Source organism: Pleuronectes platessa, chromosome 21 (genome assembly GCF_947347685.1).
Source record: "Pleuronectes platessa chromosome 21, fPlePla1.1, whole genome shotgun sequence".
In the NCBI taxonomy this organism is placed as follows: domain Eukaryota; kingdom Metazoa; phylum Chordata; class Actinopteri; order Pleuronectiformes; family Pleuronectidae; genus Pleuronectes; species Pleuronectes platessa.
In genome coordinates this window covers 8,708,253-8,731,308 of record NC_070646.1, presented here as the reverse complement: position 1 = coordinate 8,731,308, position 23,056 = coordinate 8,708,253, and the positions used below count along the sequence as shown (strand labels likewise).

The 23,056-nt window shown below is 41.1% G+C and overlaps 1 protein-coding gene across 1 annotated transcript; it reads left to right on the top strand.

The window, feature by feature from the left end:
- The first annotated feature begins 2,792 nt into the window (after window positions 1–2,792).
- LOC128426821 (melanopsin-A-like) lies at window positions 2,793–21,456 on the top strand. Its single transcript, XM_053413869.1, has 11 exons — window positions 2,793–2,915; window positions 10,268–10,404; window positions 10,521–10,654; window positions 12,261–12,464; window positions 14,291–14,462; window positions 14,878–15,039; window positions 15,805–15,912; window positions 16,713–16,881; window positions 17,049–17,240; window positions 19,817–19,888; window positions 21,256–21,456. The coding sequence occupies exons 1-11, from the start codon at window positions 2,793–2,795 to the stop codon at window positions 21,454–21,456; spliced, it is 1,674 nt and encodes a 557-aa protein (XP_053269844.1).
- The last annotated feature ends 1,600 nt before the right edge of the window (window positions 21,457–23,056 follow it).

The window sequence follows — 23,056 nt, the reverse complement described above, 5'->3', positions numbered from 1 at the left end:
CAACTCTGAGCTGCAGCGCAGACGCAGCCAGACCCTGGGATGAAGAATAACCTTGTTTAATCTGAACAGGAATCAGTAAAATGGAGGGAGGAAGTTTGAAAGGGATCATTCAACACAGAGTCGTATTGTTTTGGCTTTTCTATTATTTATGCAGTTTTGTATAATGCTGCTGTTGTGTAAGTCCAGACCCAGATTCTGATCCTCTTAATATCACCCAGAATTCCCCATCATGGGACTGGGTATTTGGTGGGTCTTGCAGCTGCCGTCAGCCGTGTTGGCTTGCAACCGCGAACACACACACACACACACACACACACACACACACACACACACACACACACACACACACACACACATACACACACACAAACACACACACACGGTGTACACTTAAAACCTAAATATACAACATCCATGCAGGAAGGATGTGTTTGTTTGTTGGAGCATTCACTGAATAGGGAAGAGGATGGAAAGAGAATGGAAGTTAAACGTTAAAACATGTTGCAACCCTAAACTCAGAAAAGTGTGTGTGTCTGTGTGTGTGTCCCTGCATGCATGTATTTGTGTGTGTGTGCGCATGCACATTTTCGTTATCTGATTAGGACGTTTTCCAGCATAAACATTGACCTTTCCCATAACCAATCACATCCTTTCTCCAGGACAAAAACACCAAACTCCCACCAGGAATTACCTCATATCATGACTTGGAATTCCACAAGTGGTTAAACCTATTTGGGTTTAAGGCTCTTATGCTGCAGTGTGTAGCATTAAAGAGCATTAGGACCATATTATTGTTGAAAACTGAGGACTATAGAATGGGGAGTTATATAAACAGTAGAATGGGGTTTGCATTAGTGTGAAAATATAAAGGAGAAAAGTCTTGAGTAAAGAGAAAGAAAGAAGATTTTATAAACGAGAGAGGCATAATAGGACCTTGCACCAAACATAATGGAAGAAGGTCACGCTTAAATTCTTCTTCTTCTGTTGACAGTCGTCCATTATTCCTGATCCATCAGCCTTTCACACCATTCTGTCTGTCCTTGGAGACGAGCGCTCTTGGGTAAATGCCATCTTGGATCAGTGGAGATTAAAGGCCCATTTTATTGTTCACCAAGGAGCAGTTAGCATCGCATGTACACATGTTCCTGGGATGGCTCCTGGTGCTCTCCCTCTTCCTCTGTAGAACTCAGCTACCTCAGTGTACCCTCTCTAGAAATAATGAGATGGAGAAAGAAGTTATGGACAAATGAGATCACCTTTGATCGGTGCTGTCTGAGTCTCTGTCGCACTGTAATAAATGAAACCTTACTTTGATTGAAAGAATTGAAACATTTTTATTTTTTTATAGAAGCAATAAAATATCTTAAAATTCAATCTGTTTCTGTTTCTATCCATCTCTCTTTCAGGATGATTACTCAAAACCTACCTAATTGATTTCCATGAAATTTTGAGGAGGGGTGGGGCCAGACTCAATGAAGAAACCAGGATTTTCTTTTTTCACTTTCTTTAATCTGGCGAGAAAGGACATTAGTCTTGGCAGAGGTATGAACTCCCTGAGCATCCTTCTATCTGCAGCAGACAGCTGTTTTCAGTGAAAAATCTCTACCTGCCCACCAGCAAGATACTTTACTCAAGAGAGAGTTAGACACCAAAGAGGTTAAAGGAGTGGGTGTAAACTGCACATACATTAATCTGGTGCACACAAACTAGTAGAGTACAAGTGGAGCACATACCTCTGCCAAATTTCCCACATTCCTAAGTATCAGCTTGCTCCAAAGTCTGACACAGAATCCAATTATCCTGCAATGAAGCCAAAATATCCAGTATATGAAAGCGGCCATTTTTTTTTACATCAAATAACTAACCAAACATATAATTGAACATAAGTGTGATAAGAGCTACCTCAAATGACATGAACCTTCTTTCAGAAGCCCCGTCTGCTAACTTGGACAATAACAAAGTTACCATCACCCACAGATACCATGGACATGACTACGAGAAGACGACTGGTTGAAAAACGCCAGAACTTCCCTTCGAGTCTTCCTGTTTCTATTAATACCTCCCTCCAATCTTTTGTCTATATTCTTATCTTCCACTGACCCTTTGCCCCCCTGTAGGACTCAAACCCAAAGCTTATCTATGCACTGTTAACACACAGTCAGCTCTATGCAACACAATAGATTTAGATTTTACCTTTCTTTGTGTAAATAAAGAGGAAGTGGAAACTGAAAATGGGGTTTTCCGCTAATTCAAAGAAGACAATGGATAATACGTTGTCGTGTAGCTTCATGGATGATAGAGGCTACCTTACATATAGGTGAACCCGTCTTATGAGGAATCTTCTTTACTATGCAGTCCTAGTAATGTTTGACCTATCTGCAGAGAAGACAACTTTAGGAAGGGAACCTAGAATGTAGAAATTGGCCCTGATATGGGCAAAGGCACTGGTCCATTGGTTTCCTAAAAGAAAAATGTGTCCTTTTTTCCCATGCATTTCAGAAAGAGAGACCTACTGACTCACTCAGAGGCATCCCCAGAGCAGCGATTGGACGAGACAGGAGAGAGAGAGAGAGAGAGAGAGAGAGAGAGAGAGAGAGAGAGAGAGAGAGAGAGAGAGAAAGCCCTTCCTTCCCTCCCATCCATAGCTGCTATTGAACCATTTGATCCCTTACAGAGTGGGGTGTGAGCGCGGGGAGGCGGTAACAACTGGCCACTTGGACTCCTCCTGCACCTCTCACGTTCACCTCTCGCGCACCGGACCCCCTTTTTTCAAAAACCACCGTGGACTGGTGATGGATTCTAGGCTCCTGATTGGACCGGGGATCCCCACACCGGACCCGACCACCCGGGCCCCCTGGAACATCAGCTCCATCAGTCCGCAGCGGCTCATGGAGCTGTCCCCAGTCGCCACAACTGTGAGTATATTGATCTAGTTCTTCGTCCTCCTCTTTTGCATTGTTGATGTTGTTTGGTTTATTGTGGTGGCTGGGGGGAATGCCCCTTACCGGAGCGGGTCTGTGCGCCGCAGCGATGCGTAAACACGGGAGGACTCGATCCAGTGGTGCCAACATCTGGCAAAAAAAAGGAGAATCAACTACGGTACTTTGCTTCTGTTTTTTCATACACTCGCCACATCGTTTAATAAAACCTGAACAGTTCAGCACGAGGGAGGTGTGGAGGAGATGTTAACTTCATGAATGAATGAGTCACGGCAGCATCCCCTGCGCTCCGTTCATTCAGCACCGACTCGATCCTCTGGTGTTTCCTCAGCGCGTATTCATGGAGAAAATGCTCCTAAAACACAGATGTTTAGGGTGATAATCAGGGGCGGTTCTGGCTAATTGGAGGCCCTGGGCAAAGAACAATTTTGAGGGCCCCCCCCCCCCCCCCCCCCCCCCCCAAAAAAAAACATCTATTTTGACTATGTGCGTGTGTATGTGTGTGAGAGAGAAAGAGAAAGAGAGAGAAAGTGATTAAATAAGTGTGTGTGAAATGGAGACTTGTCTGTGTGAGTGTGTGTGAGAAAGGGAGACATGTGAGTGAGTGAGTTAGTGTTTGTGTCATACTAACCCAGGGGTAGTCAACCTTTACTATCGAAAGAGCCATTTTGCCCCCTCTTCCCCCAAATTAAATCTGCCTGGAGCCAAACAAATATTTGATAACACAGGTTATAAAGTTATACATATAGTTATACAATATATATAAAAACTATAGTTTGTTGCATTTATTGAATTATAGAACGACAATAAAAAAACTGTTTAACTGCTATTTTAACCTGTTATAAAAAAGGAAAACACCAAACTCTTATGAAGAGGAGAACATACTACATGTGTAGGCCTACTTTGAATTAAATGAAACACAGAACTCTGCTTTTTTGCTCATCTCCAGCTTGGTACTTTTCAGCAGATGCTGTGTGCTCGCTCTGGAAATGTCTTTCAACATGACATTTCTTATTGCTTGCTAATTCCTCGCCACATATCAAGCATACAGGTGTATGACAATGTATGGTGAATTGTCATACACCTGCATCGTTGCATCATTGGCAGTGAAAGCAAATTAATCTGTCCACGCAGAATTAAACTCTCTGTTTACCTCATCTTCCATCCAGTCTGCATCTGAGAGCTCTGGGCTGTCCTTGCCTTTCTTTTCACAAAACTCTTGAATCTCTGCTCTCATGTCCCATACTGTTTTAAGCACTTTGTCCAGACTGAGCCATCTGACAGCTGTGTGGTAGCCTATGTCCCCATGTTCAGTCTCATGCTCCTCCAAAAGTGCAACAAACTGTCTGTGATTCAGCTCCTGCCCTGATAAAGTTAACTAATTTAGTTACAACATCAGTAATGATTCATTTTTAGCACTGACTTACAAAACACCTCCTGATGTATAATACACAGGGTTCATACACATTTTTAACCCATGGATTTCCATGACTTTTCCATGACTTTCAATATCTTTAAACCAACTTTCCATGACCAAACATTTTGTGAGATCTCACTGTATACATGCAAAAGAGACTAAATTTAGTATTTAAAATAACAATGAGAATTTCAAAGCATATAAGTAAACCTTGAATTACACAAATGAGTGAGACAATAGTTTGATTGACGTCTGTTGTAACATATGGCATGTACTTTTCCATTTGTAGCCAAGCATGGTTAAATCTACACTTCCCTGGCGTAGTGCATTATCTCACCTGCTTCCCCACCGAACATTTCAATCAGTATGAGATAGTAGGCCTGCTTATATTTTGAGCGTATTTCTTTTAAAAACATTTGAATTAATTAAAACTCAGCGTAAATGAACGACATGAAAATATGAATATAACAAATCTCCATGACTTCTCCAAAACGTTTGGGATTTTTTTCAAGCACTTTTCCAGGACTGGAAAATAAACATAGACATCACACACACACAGGCTCCGCCCTCTCACATTCGATCAGAGACGCAGAGTGAGATCAGAGCTCGTTCCTGTTAAGCAGCCGGTCAGTGACAAACAAGACACAGTGTTCAAAAACCAAGTTGAAAAGAAAGTACGATGAAGCCTGTCTTGCTATTGGGTTCATATTGAATGAAGGAGGACATGAGGAGTGATTTATTTGAAAAATAAAGAAAAAAATCATAAATACGACGAGGCCCCCTGGTGGCCGAGGCCCTGGGCAACTGCCCGACTTGCCCAATGGGACGCGCCGCGCCTGGTGATAATGCGCAACTGTGTCAGTCATGTATTTCCGTCGCTTTTTTGCTCATAATTATCTCTTTTGATGACTCCACGTAATTTATCCCCTGTAAATCTTCCTGCAACATTTCAGACTTTCGAGTGTTGCACCAAACGGCGTTGATTCCAATGTTATCCCACTTTCTGGCTCCTGGAAAGTCTAAGCAGGTGTTCACCTGCAAAATGCTTTTATGAGCAAGGGTAAAGGATGAATCAGACTCCATCTCTCTGCCTCTTTGTCTGAGAGTGGGATAAGATTACGCACAGCCTCGGGGGAATTTGTTTTACAGATGTGTGGCGATGTATCCACCTCTGCACTGCCAGTAAAAGAAAAAGTGTAAAATATACACAGGCTGCTTTAACTTCGCCCCCAGGAGTCCAGGGAAACACAGTGTGCCTGGTACGAGAGAGTAACAGCCGTGTTAAAGGCACACCGAGAAACACATGGGTTAACCGCTAAATGGCAAATGTAGTTCAACAAGTGTGAATTGTTGAGTTTGGATGCTGACTTTGAAGTGCGGACCTCCAGGCTTCAGTCTCCCAAGCTTTTGTGGTCTGGACCTTATGGTGGGAGTGCAGGGAAAGCTGATACTAAAACGGTCCCTAATGGGCAGCTTCTGCTGAGACAGACGGGATCTTCTACTGCAGAATGAGTGTGGTTTTCCTTCCTAACTTTCCAGGTTTTCTGTGTTTCACTCCCAAGCTCTTGATTCCCCTCCACTGTCTCACTTAAGCCTCGATCTCATCTACAATCCTGCAGGTAAATTATAAAAAATGTGTGTCCAATTTGTGAATATATTAGTGTAGGTGTGTTCGTGTGAACACACAACTGTGCAGGGGAGCATCTGTGGAATACAAATCATGTTTCTGTGATTGCTTGTGTAATTTTGTATGTATTTAAGGACATTTCAATAAGTAAAACAGTGCAAGGCAGAGACTGAGTGTTTGTCTGTGTGTGTGTGTGTGTGTGTGTGTGTGTGTGTGTGTGTGTGTGTGTGTGTGTGTGTGTGTGTGTGTGTGTTATTTGACAACATAATCTAAATAAGCAAAAACTCATTATCAATTTATCATTATGAGAGGCTTCAACTGAGACACAATGTATTTAAGTCAGGCATCATACATAATATAAATCATATTTCATGACTGTATTAAAGGGCAAAGAGCCATGAAATGAGACAGAGAACAGAAATACCTTTGTCAGAGGTGTCCGGTCAAACTGCCTGTGTGGTTGTTAGACATTCGTGGACACCTGCGAACCTGCCAACTAGAATAGAGCTCCTGGTACTGAAATACCATCTCCAGCCCTTTACTGCAACTGCTCAGCCACTGAGTCACAATGAGTCTAATTAAGCAACACGATATTTGAGTGGCAACTGATTCTGATAACAGACCTGTTTATAAGGAAAATACACTTCTTTACTGTAAATAAACCATTGCACTGATATTTAATGATGCTGTCACCACATGTTCTTTCCAAGGCTGTTGCAGACTCGTGTGATATGTGGCCTATAATCAAAGGCTCTTACAACTCAGTGGAGCACGTACCTCCGCGAGGCCTTACTTTGTCCCAGTCCCCTTTCAATCAAGCTGCACTTTATATCAATTCTTTAATAATGTGCGATGTTTTTCATAGAAATCCATGAATTACTCACAGGGAAATAGGTGGAGATGACTCAATGCATTACATTCCACTGCACTACACATTGAGGAGACTTTTAGCTGCTGTCAGTGTGTCTCCTTCCACCTTGCCGTGGGATCGCCAGTAATCTGGCCCAAGGCTGCTCAAGCCAGGAGACAGACGAGATGACAGGAAGCAGGAGGAGGGAAAGGAGTCATTGAGAGATTTAAGGAACAGACGTGAAGGAGGGAATAAACAGGGATCAGGGTTGAATTATTGTAAGACAGAGATCCAGCAAGGAGAGAAAAGAGAAAAACGACTGGAGGACAAATGAATCAAAGGAGCGAGGAAGACCCCGAGTTTGATCAACCACCATCACCGATGACAGCGTCCGCCTGGACCTACGTGCGTTTACGTTCCACACGTCATTCCCCTCTTTCAGCAAATCATCCCCATGACCATTTCACTCATTTGCTTACATAACCATTCCATCACTTCTCACTGTACTATTGAAATAACCTCATTTCACTGACGGGAGCTTGTGAATCGGCAGGAATAATGTAGGACTGCTGCGACAGATGTCAGACATGTACGCTTTGGATTTCAACAGCAGGATTAATGCAAGGACGTGTGTGTGTCATCTATTTGAGCACTGGGATGGCGGCTAAGGAAGATTGAGCATGCAGGCATTGAGCTTGTTTGGTGGACATTGTGAGGACCAGGTTGAGTTTTAAATCTTTGGAGGACGTTGTGGGAGAGTGTGGATTTGTTTGTTTTTCCTTTCTGACACATATTTAGTGAGGATTAAGACTTAGATATAAGGTTAAGGGTTAGGGTGAGGTTTGGCATTGAGTAATGCGTAAGGGTAAGAGGCTGGGGAGTGCAGTCTGTCAACGGGAGTCCTCTGAAAGGCAGAAGTATAAGAGATGTGTGTGGGTGTATTATTGTGCGTGTGTGTGTGTGTTTGAAAGAAACACAGTAGGATACAAAAGGAAAAGATTGAATGCAGAGGAGTGAGCAAGGATTTCTGACACGAATCCTCTGGAGTCATTCTGAGATGCAGCAGCTTCTCAGAAACACAATGCTGCTGTAAAGTGAACGTGTTTTCCTTGACACAAAAAATATTTTCCTATCGATTCAGAAGGACTTACCTTGTCTTATTTTGGATGTATTATTCTTTAATAGTTTTTAGGGAACGTGCCCTTAAAGCCACATCAGTAAATTTTCTGAGAAACAAGGCTATAATGCACACTCATATCAACACACTGTGTATCCTCGATGGATTCAAAAACATTTGCAAAAGCTATTCCCATTTAAAACATGGATTGTTGATATCCATACAAGGTTACCTCCTCTTAAGTCTTTTCTCCACCTCCTTCGTTGGCCCACTGCTCAATATGAGCAGTGACACCTGGATGCTCACACTGGAACTTACGACAAACTCTGGCAGAGAGTTCCCCCAGCTGTCTTGGCCTATACCCCCTGAACCCAAACTGGGAACTGGTTCCATTGGAGAGGACCCTGATAGCTCAATGCTCTTTCTTTTATTCTACTCTGAGGCTGTTCTCAGACATACACAGAACTCTGCATAATACAAATATCACAGGATGAAAATGAGGTGTCAATTACGTAGAAGACGCCGACAAAGACGTCAACAAAGACAACAAGATTCAAGAGCTTTTGGTGATATGGGCTGACGAGATGTGATTCCTGCAGCAGAATTTATATGTCATACCACCCTCCTGCATGCTATACCCAGACGCCACCCACGGCTTGACTGTGCCGGAAACGTTCCTGTTGTGAAAGACAAAGTTCAGAGAAAGTCCGAACCAAATTGTCGTGACATTTTCTGATGCTCTTGTCTGAAAACAGCAAGAAACCATAAGTGATCCTTCACTGTGGGGGCAAATTTATCTATTAGGACAATTAAGAAGAATACTCTGAGCTCTCTGGGATGTACTTGCACAGTGAAAGGATGTAGCGTATTCATAACTTAGCAATTTTCCACCGTGACATTTTGTCAACTCTCTGTGAGTGAAGAATATAAATCAATCTTCAACCTCTGCTTCATGGTGAGGATCTCATTTTACAGTTTTCTTAAATAATTGACTTTTCAAGACCTTGTCAGTGACAGTTACTGTGAGGCAGTGAAAGCTGTATCAGGGACCTTGTAGAAGTTCTTTGTTTGCTGACAGAGGTCAATAGATGTTGATCTCTTGATGACCTTCAAAAAAAGAAAGGGACGGGAGCATAAAGCATGAATACAATGTTTATCTTCTTTCAGCTCTAACCCTAACCCTAACCCTAACCCTAACCCTAACCCTAACCCTTTATATAGGATGGGGTTAGGGTTAGGTTAATGAGTACTGATGTACTAGCCACCGCAAGTCACCTATAATCTTCAAATTCAAACTTCAAATCAAATATTGTCTTCCTGATTGTTCTACTGAAAATCCGTAGATCAATGGATTATTAGTTAAACATTGTGTATTTATGGTGTTAAAAGATTATTCAGGGTGGCCTCCAGAAGAAGTGGATTTTCTCTCATTCCAAGGCTTAATCTAACACTTGCAGAGAGTACTTGTACTTGCTGTAAGTAAGTACAACCTTTAGATGTACATACACCATATAATATACATATCATGAATCAATTCACTGTGGCTTTGTCTGTCATCTGCAGCCCTGTTAATGGCAGAAAACATGCAGGGTGAATTGTAAAATTGATTTGAAAATATCTTCTTTCCTCTCCACGTTGCTTCACCCAGAGTTAAAATTAGAATGTGTGATAATGTGCCCATCATGAAAGGTAAAAAACGTAAAGGAAGTAATGAAAAGACAAGTTGATATTGTGAAATAGCAAATCCAAAGTGAAATGCTCATGTGAAATGGTAAATTCTGAAATGGGAGAATAGAAAAGCTTAACATAAATACTTGAAACCAAAAGCTTAAATTACGGACATGTTATGAAAAAGGAAAATTAAATTATAGGTTGTATGATGGTTTTTTAAAAGGAAAAGTATTATTAAGATATAAATTGTATGGTCTTTTTCCTTTTCCTCCCACTCAATGACCTTTTGCCTTTAACAATGGGTATTCATCATTTTAATTTATTCATTTCATGTGTAAATAAGATGGTTTGGCTTTGTTCATTTTTTCAACATCCAGTTCCTTTTCTCCCTTTAAGATTTAAATTTAATTGAATCGTCTGTTGATTATCATGGATACAAAAATGTATTTGCCACTTTTTTTCAATTTTCCATTTGTCCATTTAATTTCCATCCGAAACCATAACCAATGACTTTTCCAAAATCATTCAGGCTCCAAGCGATCAAATGACTATGGGTTCTGTGGTATTTTTCTTTTAAATTAAACTGTTATCAATTCCTCACTTGCCTTGCTTCATGATTAATTGATCTTTGTTTTATTTTTGCTAGGGCTCCATAGTTCCAAGCCTCGTGTTTCCGACAGTAGACGTCCCAAACCATGCTCACTACACCATTGGTGTTGTCATCCTGGCTGTGGGCATCACAGGCATGCTGGGAAACTTCCTGGTCATCTATGCTTTCTGCAGGTACTGTGGTTTTAGTATCCTTCAGGAGACTTTTTCTAAAGGTAATGATCATGAACAATAATGACACTATTTCACCCGCTGTGTTTGTGTTTGTGTGTGTGCGCGTGTGTGTGCAGGAGCCGGAACTTGCGGACACCATCCAACATCTTTATCATTAACCTGGCAGTCACAGACTTCCTCATGTGTTTCACCCAGACGCCCGTCTTCTTCCTCACCAGCATGCACAAGCGATGGATCTTTGGGAAGAAAGGTAACACGTCCATTTTGCACTTGTGTTTTAGGAGCAAATGCTGCACATCTAATCAAATGCACCATCCTAAAGACAGAGTCATGATAGTTCATACAATCACATGTGCCTGCACGCGCAGATGTCATCAACATTTATTTCACGCACACTTCACGCACACTTTGAATTCTACTGAGACCTGAATAGCTGCCCTTCCCTTATGAGTGTGACCTACAGTTCAATTAAGTTACAAACACACACACACACACACACACACACACACACACACACACACACGCTCAGAAGAACAGAAACACAATTCATCCCAGGACTTCATGAAGGAACCTTTCTATGTATGATATCTTCACATGTACTCAAGATCTCAACCTGACCACGATGCATTGAACTTGGATGTCACAACAAAAAATGCCCCAGCGCTTCACATTATTCTTCTGCATCTCCAGGGAACATGATTAGGTTCGGTAACTTTAAAAAGAGGCACACACAAACACACACACACGCACACACAAACACACACACACACACACACACACGCAGCCACTCAGGACGACACACACAAAGTCATTGTGATGAATATTTAATTGCCGGAGTTGTGTTTGTTTGAGTTTCTTCATGAAGCCACACAAAATGTCGTCTTGCTCCATGATGTGTGACAGGTCGATGGTAATCATACACTCAGGGGCCCGAGGGACAACGGCACGTAAAGTGAAGATTGAATGTTTGCATTTAGACAGTGTGTCTGTGTCTGATTTGTTCATACATTATGGATACATTTAGCATAGCATAATAATAGACTCTATCGAGAACATCACTCTACATTATGGGATGAAAAGAGACATTTTAGAAGTCAATGTACCATCTGAATCAAAACCATGCCAAGCACGTAATTGCGTCATTACTATATGTTCAACATGTATTGAATATGTATTAAACATGAACACTGCATGCTGTTTGTGGATTCCACACTTTGCCCATCCTACCTCCTGTTAACACACATATTCGTTTGCTCTCTACCATTCATCAATCTATTACTTTTTTGATATATTTCACTTGAAGCCGCATCCCATACTTCCCCTTGGTCTCCTTTCCCTCTTTAATTACTTAATTTCCATTCCATTCCCTCCTATTAATTATCCCCCCTTTTCCATTCCCTCTGTCTTCCTCCCTTTTGGCAAAACTCTCCTATTTATTGCCTCCCCATCCTCCCTACCTGTTTACGGTCCCATTTTTTCCTTCTCTTTTTCCTCACCTACTCCCTTTTTCTTTTTCAATTCAAATGGGCTTTAACTGTAAATCACTGTGTGCCAAAGCCAAGAATGCAATCAAGCCTGATTTGTTTTCAATCATAGAAATTCAACTCTGAGATGACAGTAATTATAGATGCCGTACATCTACCATGTCAACATGCCAATCTAATGCTAGTGTGTGAGCATCCAAATACAGGTGATGGCAACAGAAGCCACAAGTGCAAAAATAGACCCGTTGGTGACATTAGATAAAAACTTGGAGGCATCATTAAGTGTCGACAGGTGTAACCTATAATGAGATAATCTGTGTTACAATGGCTTCCATTTCCTACCACACTGCTTCTTCCTTCCTCCTTCTACAGCTTGTGAGTTGTATGCCTTCTGCGGAGCGCTGTTTGGTATCTGCAGTATGATGACACTGATGGTGATTGCGCTGGACCGGTATGTGGTGATCACCAGGCCTCTGGCATCTCTGGGGATGATGTCTCGCAGGAAAGCCCTTAGCATCTTGGCTGTTGCCTGGGTCTACTCCATGGGCTGGAGCCTCCCCCCCTTCTTTGGCTGGAGTGAGTACAATTACAGTCAGACACATGGAAACCGAGTCTTTATTGAGTAGTGTGAAGCCTCTGAGGGATTTCATTTGTTCAGCTCTGTCATACTTCTCTGAATGTTTTTTTGTGTGTCACCCTCTCAACTTCCTGCTGAAAGGTGTGCTACTATCAATGTCACTTTGCCCTTTCTCAACGTGCCAAATACATTTAATATAAAATCTGCTAACAGAACTCCAATCACCTCATGCTCACATGTAGCTGACATTATAGCAGCCTTGCAGCATTTGAAGAGGTTAGTGAGTCTAAGCTTTTCAGGTTTCCCATGTAATGTGTGCTCCCAAATGGGAATTACCTGATTGGTTGAAACTCTGTAACAGGAACTCCTCATTGTCAAAGACTCAGACTCTTGTTTGGACAGGACTTTAATTATAAAGGGACCTATGAGTTCAGCAAACACTGTCAGTATTTGAAACTAGAGAGAAGATTCCCACGCATATGAAAGTGTCAACTGCATAAGTGTTCATCACTGAATGGCAGCTTGTAGAAAGAGAATAGTAAATGGGCCAAGTGCAGAGCCCTGGGGCACTCCAAAAGCAATTTGGAATCAAATCAATTAAAATCTGACCCCAAGATGCCAAACTCACTGTCCATAAATAGGCACAATTACAAATAAATATAAATATGTATGAGCGTATTCATTGCATATGCTTTGTACGCTTCAAAATGTGTGGATTACTATGATTTCCTAGTGAACATTGTTCCGACATTGTGAAGAGTATGTCTCTGTGTTTTATTCAAATAATATAATAACTTCATACTAATATATCATATAAATATAATAATTTCCTTGTGCATAGTCAAGTTAATCTTATGTTTTCAGTTTGTCCATGATCACAAGCTTAGAAGGTTGAACATATTGAATAGTGTATTCAATCAGGAACTACTTGTCGAAATTCCTCCTACCTGCATCTGCTCTGCTTGAGTGGCTGTTTTCCACCAGCAATTCCCGCAGGCTTCAGAGCTGCTACCTCAACAACCACTTAACACAAACATGCAATCAAAGTCACTTATGGCTTCCTTCCGTGTCTGGAAAAGGGAGAAATAACAGTGTTGTTGTTATTTTTTATTTTTTTTCAAACCCTGCTGCTATATGAAATTTCAAAAATCATTGTGTTTGTTGAGTATAAACATAGGGCTAGATGTCTTCTATAATGTTAAAGTGGAGACAGTGTGTTGTTTTGTGTTTTCATATGTGTGAGATGGTCGATGCGCTCCCATAAAGAAAAGACATGTGGTGTGCATACCAAACACCATGAGTGATAATATCCACAGCAGAAACAGCCAGCGGGAGCTCCAGCCACTTCCTCAGATGGATTTTGCACTTTGCCACTTAGGTCCCAATTATTAAAGCCCAAGCTTGACTGCTGGTATTAAATATTCTAGAATAGATACATAGAACATGAATTTTAATAACATCCTTTTTAGTCAAGCAAGAATCTGTAGGTACTTATGGACCTCAAAATAGCATTACCAAGACTATAAACTTCAAAATACATCATCCAAGTTATGTACACAGGATTATGTTTGGGACTACTTTCTTCAAGCTTAATATTTGCACTGTCGATACAGTACAGTGTCCAATTCAGCTCTGTCAGGTCATTCTAAGCAGACGCTACTATTGGAGGACAGCTGTTAAGACAGATGGGTCCATATTAAAAAAGAAAACATTTCAATGTCTTTCAGATGGTGAGAAACAGGACATAGTAAAATAGAGAAACAGACATAAAAAATAAGAATTCTCAAACTTCACAGCGTACTGAAGTACTTTTGTTCTTTCACAGGTGCCTATGTCCCGGAGGGTTTGATGACGTCCTGCTCCTGGGACTACATGACGTTCACCCCTTCTGTCCGCTCCTACACGATGCTGCTCTTCACCTTCGTCTTCTTCATCCCGCTCTCCATTATCATCTTCTGCTACTTCTGCATCTTCAGGGCCATCCGACACACAACACGGTCAGTACCTGAACACACACCCGCTGCTTATGTAAGGTCATGCTCCTATACGACTTATGTGTTGAGCCTTGAATTACCAGCACTCCCCAATGCCGTGATGGAGACATAGGTGAGTGAGACATTTGTGTGCGTGAGTTGATACTGGTGTCTTGTTGATTAACGACGTGTCTGGCCTTTTTTTATCGATTTCAACGGATGTCTCTGTCCACCTGAACACGAATACTGCCTGGTGAGGTGATGCTGGCAGTGTGCACTAGGGGATGATAACATTGTATGCAATGCTAAATCAAAGAACTCGATTTATAAAATGAATAGTAAATAGTAATTAATAGTAAACTACTTTTTAGGGAAAATATATCAATGGAAAAATTCCTTTAAAATTCACTTTTCATATTGTCATGTCTGTGTTTGATAGAGCGTTAGAAAAGATCAACGGTGTGGGAAATAGAGACTCAGCGAAGAGGCTCAACAAGATGAAGACCGAATGGAAGATGGCGAAGATTGCGCTCATCGTCATCCTGCTGTTTGTCATCTCCTGGGCCCCTTACTCCTGTGTGGCCCTTACTGCATTCGCTGGGTAGGTGTGTATGTGTGTGTGTACTTATAATTTTATTATAAAGTAGTGCTGACACTCAAGGGTTATAAGCTGCAGGAAGGAACGACCTGTGATTCCTCTCATCCAGAAAAGGATCAGCTCCCAGTGATAGACCGATCCAGTCTCAGAAGGAGAGGTGTCACATGTCGTTCCTTCCTGCAGCTTATGACCCTCAACAAAGCAATGTTCAATTCTGTCTGTGAAAGCCAGTGGCTTCTGGCAATCCATTTCACTGTGTGTATCCTCACACCGTATATAGTAGTTTTTATTCCGTTTTTTATATTTTTACATTACCTTACATTTGTCTGTATTGCATGTTTACTTTATTTATTCACCGATGTCTATTTTGACTTAATGACTGTCTTTTGGAAGCAGAGTTTTGGAGTCAAGACATAATTTGTAAACCAGTGAAAAGTCATTTTTATTGATAGGATCGTTAGTACATTTATAAACAATTTTATCGACTGTCTTCACACCCACACATCTTATTGAGTGTCTGACATTTTACACATTTTCAAAATATTGTGTTCCTGTATGCGCACATCTTATGGGATCTTTAGAGAAAAACACAAAACCAATGATGAATGTGTGCATGAATGTGCATTCCACTCCTTCTCTGGTAATCTTGCACAAGGCAAGGCACCCACCGCTGCTCTTGTCACATGAATATGTTTAATTTCCTCCTCTCATTTTTCTTCCTCTCATCAACCTCCGTCCCTGCTCTGCTCTCCCCTCTCTCTCTCTCAGGTACGCTGACATGTTGACTCCCTACATGAACTCTGTTCCTGCTGTGATCGCCAAAGCATCTGCCATCCACAACCCCATTATTTACGCTATTACACATCCAAAATACAGGTAGGACGCTCACACGCACACACGTGTTGGGTTTCATTTCACACGCTATTAGTGCAGACTCAAACCTGCTGACTTTAATTTAATTTCAAGATCCCTTTATTTTCAAAAGCATAATAAAGTAGGGTATTGCCAATGCCATTTTACAGCATTGATATAATAAAATGAACACCAAACAATTACTTTACTATACTACATTGTACTTTTGAGTGTGAAAGTGACAAAAAATAACCAAGATGTATAAAGAAAAAACTATAAGACATTAAAATTGATTAGGGAAAAAATGTTGATTGTGGAAAAAAAAAGAAGCTTTTATATAAATCACAAACAGGAGGCTGATATTGAAGAAGCTCAGTAAAGTTTTATTTGTTGATAATCTGTTTTTCCCACAGGGTTGAAACATGCTTGTACATATAAAAAAAAAAAATGGTTTGAGTTTGCGTTGAATTCTTGGTGTTGCTGTCTCCAATGAAGCTTCTGAAGGACAGGAGTAATGGGATTAATGGAGGAGGTTCTGGAATTGATGCCAGCGGCACAGTTCTGGGCTAGTTGAAGTTAATGAAGGAATTCGTAAGGGAGATCAGAAAGATACAGACATAAGAAACCAATAATGACCAGTCACGCTTCTTGTGGTTCTTGTGGACAGTTTGCATCTGTGCTTACAGAATTGAATTACTCTTTTTTGGATTCTACTTAAAAGTCGAAATTTGGCTTATTTAGCTCAACATCCAGTCCACTATCGTCTAATTGATGTGATCATCGGTGTGAATTCATTCCCCACTCTCGGCCTCTCCCTCTGCCAGGTCAGCTCTCGGCAGGTACATCCCCTACCTGGGGGCGTTACTATGCATTACTGGCAGGGACCGTCTAAGCAGCAGCTTCCTGTCCACCCGCCGCTCAACCCTGACTAGCCAGTCAGAGGGCAAAGCTCCCAGCAAGGCCCGCCACTCCTCCCAGTCCGACAGCGAATCAGTGAGTGTTCTTCATATCTAATATGGTATGTGTCTGTCTTACACTTCCCATGACAAATGATTTGAAAACCGAGTTGCTGATTTCAGTGTGTGTGTGTGTGTGTGTGTGTGTGTGTGTGTGTGTGTGTGTGTGTGTGTGATTTCTTCTCTGTACGTGTGTTGTCTCAGGCCCGTTTCTCAGACACGGAGGACGACTGCTCCTCTCGGACGACGGTCACTCGTCAGTTGTCCGCTGATGTCAAACAGGTGCGCCATGCGAGCCAGAGGTTAAAGGTGAGAGGTCACAGCGCGGGAGTGTTTGAGAGAACGGCCGCCCACAACCCCACCGACCCAGCCATATGTCACCTCTCACAGATCACTGTGAGTACAGATTCCTGGCTTATGCAAACATTCACGTATAAATCTTTGATATAGACTTGTATTAAACTGAAAGTCATACATTTCTAACGTAAATGCTGTTTGTGTCGTCAGACTGAGAATTAAGGCTCAGTGTAAATGTTCTCACCATAGCTTTCCTATGTTTTTGATTGGGGGGCTCTGATTCTGTTTTATCATTATGTCCAGGCCAATCTAAATCCCCCCCCTCCTGACCACGAGAAGTGATGCCATGTTGTTTTGGTGTCCTGTTAAAGCCAATGGACGTCCTCTTTATATTTGGTTTCTCATGAGGAGTAGCTATGTGAGGTCACGTCGATTAGGGCCCTCGTAACAATGATTCTATGTCTTTCTGTGATTACAGAGTCTTTCTTGAACTTCCTTAATGTTGTCTTCACTCTTGACAAATTCTCCTGTCTTAGGAGTCCCATGGGTTTCCACTTTTGACGGTGTAGCCCTATAATTACATTTTACACATCAACTATTCAGTAGCCGGAAACTTCGAGCCATTGCACGTAACTTATGTCGGTACAGCACAGTCCCTTAATGACTTTGAGGACAGTGATGCATGTGTATGTCTATGGACAGAGACAAGTGGTTTCAAAGAGGATTGTAGGAAGCCACGTGTTTCAAACATCTATGAAGAAAAGTGGTCTGGAACACCACCAGAGTGTGGATACAAACCCAGAGAGGGGCCAGGTTTAGATAAACGTATTTAAATTATATTCGGGTTTGGGTCAGTCGTGTTGGCTTAACATGTCGGTAGTCAGTGAAAACAAGGAATAACCATCTGTGAACAGAAATTAAATACAGCTTACATTAAGTAATCTGGTCAGATTCGGGTTTGGGCTGGGCCTATTTAGTTTGTCTTCGGGCTTGACCATATTTGGACAGAGAAATGCATCCCGAGATGCACTCAAGACACCACCTATAATTCCATCTTCAGATTCATTTACACCTTGACCTGAGGAGCTGGTCTCCCTGTTCACAGTTCTTGAAGCCTTACAGCATGGTTTGATATTCCTTTTCAAGCAAGAGCCATTCATAACTCAAAGTCTTAGTTATGCTCCCTCCCTCATAGCAACTTCGATTGGCTGCTTTTTCTGCAATTTAGGCAGCTTTTCAGCTTTATTACCGGAATGCAATAAACCCTAGGATCGGCTGTTCTGAGCCATTAAGGAAGAAATGGGACAGCTGAGTCTTAAATGCAGCCTCTGAAGGATGCAGGCCCAGACTCCTTTCCTTGGTGTGTGCCAGGCAAATCCAATGACCCCAAATGTTTGACTTGAATGATCACCTTTGTCTTCACTGCCAAATCAGCGGTTTGATATAATAAATTATAGTCTTGTTAAAACAGTGACTGATAAACAGGGAAAGGAAGTGCTGCAGGCTACACCATGTGAGGATTCTTGTAACGTCAAACACAATTTTTGAATTTTCAACATGGTTTGTGTGGAGGACGATTCCTATAAAAACCATCACGATGTTAAACCAAGTCAGAGGTCACCCTATTTGGAGCATTTCCGTCTCTCTGTAATCATCTTATTTCACGTTCCACATGTACACACATATGCAGACACACTCATACAAGCGCATTGCCACGCAGGTCAGGTTCATTGAGGACTCCATTACAGAGGGTCCAAAAACTAATCCAGTAATCTGGGAGTTTCGGATTTAAACCACAGATTGCATGGAATGAACCAACATTGAATGTGCTGCACTTGTTGGCAGACGAAGACGGCAGATTCTCTAGAAGTCTCTGACCTCCATCTGCTTCCATCTCTTTACAGAGCAGAGGATATATTTATAATACACTTATACACTGCAATCACAGTTTACCTCCTTGTATTCATACAAACAATGTCACTTTGATCCAGAAATTATACAAAATGTACTTTCACTTATATCTATTTCCCAATGTGATTAGTTTATTACTGTTACTACACTATAAAGTTTCAGTCCATTTGGTATTAATTTCGACTAATTTTCAGATTTTTCTTTAAAACAGAAATTATATTTTACTTTTCAGCTGAAGTTCATATTTTAACCTCTATGTTATGTCTGAGGGAACTTATGATTAAATGTACATTTAGATTTAAAGAAACTGTTAGATGAGAGGATCAATACCTTAATGTTTATTTTAGTATATGATTATTTGTTTTTATAGGGGCAATTCTGGGGCCAAACAGTTTTCAGGTGGGGCCAGTGCCCCCCCCATTCCCTGCCTCTGGATCCGCCCCTGTCATTCACTGTTTCCACTGTTTATGCTAGATAAGGCTAGTAGTGTCTTGTCTCCTTCTTTGTGTTTACCCGATATACTAAGAGTAATATTGATCTTCTCATGTGACTCTCAACAAACCAACTGACACTAACTGTCTTCCGAAATGAAGGAAAAACAACATAACGTGCTTTTCAAGAGAAATATTCCTTTGTCCATGGTCACATCCCAATTTGAATCACTCTTTACTTAGTAAGCGTGTGACCTAAAGGCCTGAATACAACAGAACATCTTTTGAGAACGACCAACACTAAATAACTGTGTTTATGTGCATACTGTTCAGACTCTGACAGAGCCTGAGGACTTCTCCATGTCGGACATCAGTCTGCAGCCAACCAGTCATCTGCCTGCTACTGTAAGAGGACACCAACGTCTGCCTCCTGCTCTGTGCAGTAGATGTAGAATTTTTGTGAATCAAGGAAATTGACAAATCCCATGAAAAAATCAAAGTAACAGCAAATAGTCACTACTCACAAAAGTATTACCCTTAAAAATATCAGATTTATTTTATAAATCTATGCTGTGAAGATAAATGATTGTATATAACATAATATAATATGTGTGTATTTAAATACGATAATTTGATATGTGACTAATTATTATAACATACAAAGGATCTCATTAAAACCAGGTCTCTGGTTCGCAAATCGCTGTGTCATATTTGGCAATACCACTCTTATGTATTAACTTTAAATACGTGTGAAGTACTTTGAAATGGTTGGCATGTCTCTTCAGTACGTCCAGTGTTCATTCAGGTTGAATCCAATCATCAGTGTTCTTCATCCTGTCCTGATTTATTCTTGTGCTGCTGCTCTGACATCAATATTAATCAAACCAGAAAATCTAAAGCTTAGCAGCTTCGACATCCTCCGCTCTTACTTTCACATCCAATCCTGCTTCTGCGACCGGGTGATTGTGATAGCTCCTCTGTAATAATCCAACATCAATACAATAGTGTGGAGGGATCGACGCGACAACTTCCTCATGACAAAAGCGCCAAGTACTGGTACTGCTAAGATGAGGTAATCAGCAGATAACTGTGCCTTCATGGACAGATATGAGGGCGGTATTGATTCTCTCATGAGGCTCTCGGCAAGAATACACAATAAAACCCTTTAACATAAAGAGGATGAATAAGAAAAAATACTCCTGCGAAGGCCCCACATCCCCTTAAACTATATCATGCTGCACCAAAATGCACACACAAGACAAGACGATCCATGAAATATTCTCCGGAAAATCAATAATGTCAAGAAATATGCGCAAACTTGCAGTGTTAATGAAAGTGACTCCTGAATCCCAATCCACTGAATTTGATGGGTTCCTCCTGACCCACAACGTTTAAGGGTTAGCCATTGTTGCTTAATTTCGCTTTACAAAATTAATTATCCTATAAACGATAATATTTGCTCCTTCAGTGCGGAGCTTATCATCCTGAGGGTGGAGGTGGAGGTGGAGGTGGATGAGCGGTTGAACTGAGTAATAGAGTCTCACTCCATCAAGAGAACTGTGGAAAGGTTATTCATCAATCCAACCAGTCAATGCCTTTGATCGGCTGCATCTGTTTCACGTCTTGCGCTGCACTGATCCGACTCACTGCAAAACTTGATAAAACTTCATTCTCTCCCTCAACCTCCTCACGTCAAACCTCTAACCATCCACTCATCTGTCTCAGTAACAGTACCTGAACACCTCTCTCTCTCTCTCCCTCTGCCTGCACAGCTGGATAACGTGATGGCGGCGCCGGGGCCAAGGAACTCCTGTAAAACAACATCATCGGTCATCGTCACCTCTATATCCAGCCCGTCTATACTGCACAGTCCCCCAGGTTTTCATGGCAACACCAAACTGAACAAAGCCTACAGCCCGGCCGCCAATGAGCCTCTTGACGTAGCCCGGCTGGAGACGACAGTATTGCAATGAACAGTTGGACAAAAGTGCAATGGGAGTGTGTAATTGATTGTGTGAGAGTGTTTGTGAAACAATATTTTCCCATCATGGGACTTTTCTGCTGTTTTTGCTACTTATGGCATAAAACCAGAGCATGTTCTCTTTAATTATTTTTACAGAGTGTGCCTGAACGCCCTGTAAATGTCAATATGTGGGTCCGTATTTGCATAGATTTATGTGTTTTGTTTTTTTCCGACATATTATGATGGTTGAAGATGGTTTATTTCTAAGCTGGAGGCAACAAGTTAGCCTTAATGAACACTGTGGGTAAGTTTCATCTCTAGGGATGGGTTTTATTTTGATTTTTATTTTGATGGATGAGTTGAAGAAACCAAATTATATTTATTCACTACGGACAAGACACTGTCCAACATTTTCTCCTGAAAGTAAAATATATGTCTTCGTTATCTTCCCATAGATTAACAGAATGTTTTTTGAGGACAACTGGAAACTTCAGAAATTCTGAAATCATTTTTAACCACCGCTTTTGAGCCATTTTAAAACTTTATATTTTAATATGCATCTAACAATGCAGACCGATACTTTTCTTTAAGGAACTGAATATTTGTGGAAAAGCCCAGTGAAAATACTTGTGGACAAATTAACAGTTGATAGATTGTGTTATTCAGGCATCCCACTCATGTAGATTCTCTTTATTATGTGTATATTTGTTGAAAAATTCTTCTCAGACATCTTTCGAAAAGCTCAGTTCGATTGATGTAAAATGTTGCAACGCGCCCTACCTCGCAATGTGAAAGGAAATGAAAAAAATGACTGAATTTGCACCTTGGGTCATGTCACACCCCTTCACAAAATGTTATGTGAATCAGTTGAGTAGTTTTTATGTGATGTACTAACAAACAAATGTATGTGGCTCGGAGAGAGGGAGCGCTCAGTCTTTCTGCCCCCTAGTGGTCAACAACCCACTTAATGCTACTTTAATGTGAGATGTGCACCTTCCTAATCCGGGTAATCCGACCCAAATACACTCAACAGGTCACCAGAGGATACATGTTGTTTTCCCTGCGGCTCTTCAACAGTGATTTTTCCAGTCCTGCATGGTGAAACAGACTTCCACAGATCAGGTCACGACACCACAGTCCTTCAAGCCACTACTGCGTGAGCATGAGTGTGTTAGGGTGAGTGTGTCCGCACCAGAGAAGTGAACTCAGTAATGTAACTACACATTCCTGTACTGTAACTAATCATTGACTATGATTGTAACCACCGTTCACACGTGGAAACAAATCTGACACGCACAGACATATTTGTGTTTGTCAAATGACAATTTAATCAAAGATATTACAAATCTTAGTTGTAAGCGTTTCTACTGTTGCTCATTTGTCCTCCAGTCTCCATCAGTGAATGTACAAATTGTAAAAATGTGGGCATTATGAAAAAACACAAATTAATATAATATGTATATGTATACAGTATAGATATATACAATGTAAATTTTGCTTTAATGAAGTGATGGTTTCATGATGATTTTGTTTTCTTTGTACAAAATGTTTTGTGTTTTTATTTATTTTTCTAAATAAAAAGGTTAAAATCTGCACGACTGGTTCTTTCT